This window comes from Asparagus officinalis, chromosome 7 (genome assembly GCF_001876935.1).
Source record: "Asparagus officinalis chromosome 7, Aspof.V1, whole genome shotgun sequence".
NCBI classification, from domain to species: domain Eukaryota; kingdom Viridiplantae; phylum Streptophyta; class Magnoliopsida; order Asparagales; family Asparagaceae; genus Asparagus; species Asparagus officinalis.
The window spans coordinates 124,330,585-124,334,531 of record NC_033800.1 but is presented as its reverse complement, the minus strand read 5'-3'; the positions used below and the strand labels follow the sequence as shown (position 1 = coordinate 124,334,531).

At 39.8% G+C, this 3,947-nt stretch overlaps 1 protein-coding gene across 1 annotated transcript; it reads left to right on the top strand.

Annotated features, from left to right (window-relative positions):
* On the top strand, positions 857-3,498 carry LOC109850525 (pentatricopeptide repeat-containing protein At3g29230). The gene has a single exon (XM_020420545.1). It carries the CDS (start codon positions 1,120-1,122, stop codon positions 2,905-2,907), a length of 1,788 nt encoding a protein of 595 aa, XP_020276134.1. The 5' UTR covers positions 857-1,119; the 3' UTR covers positions 2,908-3,498.

Here is a 3,947-nt window from a genome sequence, read left to right as displayed (position 1 = left end):
CTATCAAACTAATAGTACAAACCCAATTTGAGCTAATTATCAATAATTTTAGCAAGAATGAAGTCAATAATTTCTGTCTTAAAATTCACCAATATTGGCAATAGTTTTACTAAAAATATACATTAGACTGCAGCTAGGAAAAAAACCCAACAAAACAAGATATCCAACAAGCGATGTGACCAATCTTTGAAATATTAGGGGAGATCGAAACAAAACCAGGTGATCTCTGAAACTCTAAATTATGAAAGTATAATACCAAAGACAAACCCTAAATATCAACTCAAATATAGTAGAAAAACCCTAAACTTTCTAAATTTCATCTTCAGTAGGGATCACCTAAACCTAAATGACTAATCAGATGTTTCGATTTGACATTTTAGAGTAAATTGAGGCAAATGACAGTGAATTTGGATGAAAGACGAACTAAGGTTCTTTTTAAGATGGAACTAGAAATAATGAGGCATGAGACGAAACCAATAGGGGTAACTCTAGCGCCGCTATTTTTATCACATGATAAAGAAAATGAAAAAAAAGTTAGAGATGATGTGGCATAAAATTGTCAAAATTTTTACCCATTTCCCATTCAAAACTAAGGAATTAGGCATTCCAAAAAAAACTGTGTACTATTCTTGTTTTATGGAAAACTTTTCTTAAATTTTTTTAAACCAAATGAAAGTAATGGAATCCTATAAAGTCATTTTTGCTACTTTTATTTCCAAATCCAAAAAATCATCATGTTTTCAATAATTTTGGGTAAACCAAACATGCTCTTACTTGTAAGAAAAGCAATCATCCACTTATGGTAAGGGTGGGCATGAGTCAGGCAAAAACATAGGCCGACTCGGCCTAGCTCATATGGTAGGGGTGTAACCTAACTTCCCTTATAACCCCATTGAAATCCAAACACACCCTAATATTCAACATAATAAATTCCGAGAAATCAAACTTTTACACCAGAATATCCCATCCCTACCAGCAAACGTTGTCAGTTGATTGGTCTGAACTGAACCTCGTCATCTCTCTCTCTCTCTCTCTCTCTGGCTTCAACAACAACGCCAACTCCCTTACCTCGTCCCCTCCCTCCGCTCCCAAGACACCGCCGAATCTGGACCCGTTCCAATGTCACTCCCAATCCGACCCCCAAAATGGACCTCCCACCGCCGCCTCCTCGAGCACCACATCGCCGACCTCCACCACTGCTCGAGCCCCAGCCACCTCAAACAAATCCACGCCCAAACCTTCAGGTCCAATCTCCATCAAGACCCCTTCATTGCCCCGAAGCTCATCTCAGCCTACTCCCTCACCCGCTTAATCCCTCACGCCCTCAACGTGTTCGACCAAATTCCCCACCCAAACACTCTCCTTTTTAACACCCTCATCCGCGCTTTGACCCATAACGCATTGCATGAGAAAGCATTCTTGGTTTTTTTCAGGATGCAGAAGGATGGGGTTTTGGCCGATAATTTCACTTACCCGTTTCTCCTGAAGGCTTGTGGTGGCCAATTCGGGTTGCGGAAGGTTGAGATGATTCATGCCCATGTCGTGAAATTGGGTTTTTTGGAGGATATCTTCGTGCCCAATTCGTTAATTGACTCGTACTCGAAGGCCGGGAGTTTGGGTATTGCCTCAGCTAAGAGGTTGTTCGATGAAATGCCGCGTAGAGATGTTGTTAGTTGGAATTCGATGATTGCTGGATTTGTGAGAGCTGGGGAATTGAGCGAAGCTAGGAAGTTGTTTGAAGAAATGACTGAAAGAGACACAGTTAGTTGGAATACTATGTTAGATGGACATTCAAAGGCCGGAGAAATGGACAAAGCTTTTGAGTTGTTTCAGAGAATGTCTGAGAGAAATGTGGTTTCATGGTCTACTATGGTGTGGGGATATTGCAAGGTGGGCGAAATGGACATGGCTCGAATGCTTTTCGATAAGATGCCATTGAAGAACTTAGTCCCTTGGACCATAATAATAGCTGGGTATGCAGAGAAAGGACTTGCGAAAGAAGCTTCTTGCTTATTGGATCAGATGGAAGAAACTGGATTGAAGCCAGATGAAGCGACCGTTATAAGCATCTTAGCTGCGTGCGCTGAGTCAGGCCTGCTCGGCCTTGGCATGAGGATTCATTCGTACATAGAGAATTCGAAATTGGGGTTCAAAATAGAAGTTTGCAATGCTTTGATTGATATGTATGCAAAGTGTGGGAATTTGGACAAGGCATGGAGCGTCTTTGAAGGGATGAGAGAGAGGGATTTAGTGTCTTGGAACTCAATGGTTCAGGGTTTAGCCAATCATGGGTATGGCGAGAGAGCATTGGAACTATTTGATAAAATGGTAGCAGAAGGGATTAAGCCGGATAGTGTTACTTTTGTTGGTGTTCTTTGTGCTTGTACTCATGTAGGACTTGTTGAAGAAGCTCGTCGGTACTTTACTAGTATGAGGAAGGACTATGGAATTGTCCCTGAAATCGAGCATTATGGTTGTATGATAGACATTCTTGGTCGAGGGGGTCTTCTAGGAGAAGCATTTGATCTAGCAAAGACTATGCCTTTAGAGCCAAATGCAATTATTTGGGGTACCCTTTTGAGTGCTTGCAGAGTTCATAACAATGTAAACCTTGCAGAGGAGGCAGTAGATCAATTGATTAACTTGGAGCCATCTGATGCTGGGAATTATGCGATTTTATCAAATATTTATGCAGCGGCTGGTCGATGGGATGGTGTGGCTAAGACTAGGGTTCAAATGAAGCACATTCAGAAGCCAGCAGGGTCTAGTTGGATAGAGCTTGATGATTCTCTCCATGAATTTACAGTTGGGGATAGATCACACCCTCACTCTTCTAGAATTTTTAAGATGATCAATAGATTAGGACGACACTTAAAACAAGTTGGATATGTCCCAAAAGTCTTTTAGTGGATTAATTCCTGACATAAGTTATCATATTTCTGTCAATATATAAAGAAAGTAATAGGAGACAATCAGATCAACTCTTCCTTCAGCGCTGAAAGAATAGTAATCTGATTTTTGTGGTAGGATGGAAAATTTTATGCTCTCCTGCCACAGGATGGGCCATTTTAGCACCATTTCTCGTTCGAGAGGAGGATGAAGCTGAACAGGCGTTAATGTGCCAATGTATATTTTATGCCAAAAGCTTCGGTAGTTCTCCTTCAATGCTTTGGAGCAATTCATGATTCAAAAATTTCCTTGGATGTATATAATTGACAGAATAATGATCTGAATTTCGTAGTAGGATGGAGAATTGTCTTCTATTATACCGCAATTTCTCAAAGGAGGATGAAACTGAAGAAGTAGCTACTAAAGGTGCTCCACATTGCATTTTTCAAGACAGAAAAAACAGCACTTCTCAAGATGTTTTGCTGTAAAATGTTTAAATTTAAGATGGAAAATTGTACGCTCGGTATTTTGACAAGGATACTGTATATATATTTCTTTGACAATGGACATGTTGTATAGTTTTGAATCCCTGGAAAATACTTTTCAATATGTACAAATGGTAACACTACAAGATGCATGATTGAATTTATTTTGTACCTTTCAATTGACTCTTGTCCAATTTGCTACTTCAATTTAGACGCTATACAATATACTCATTCTAAATTTGTAACCTATCTGTTTATTATTTCATAGTTTCCCAAAGAGCTCAAAGCTCATTTTTGTATGTCTCAGAGACGACGACCAAGATTTGAGCAGAAATTTACCCGCGATCACTGGCCAATCAAGCAACGGTAACCGGCATATTTACATTGTTATTTGTATATATCATCTAAATTCTTAAATTCAGGGGAATGCGGAATAAATTTGAAGACCTGGTTCTGTGTCAGCCTACGTTTGGTGACCAGTTGACCCATCTGAGCTCATATACACCTGTTCAGGTGCCTCAATTGAACTTTTGCTAGATCAAATGGACAAGCTTAATCCTTTTTCTATTGAGT

What these genes read in the sequence shown, in the direction of transcription:
- LOC109850525 (XM_020420545.1), top strand. Translation starts at nt 1,120, where the DNA reads ATGTCACTCCCAATCCGACCCCCAAAATGGACCTCCCACCGCCGCCTC.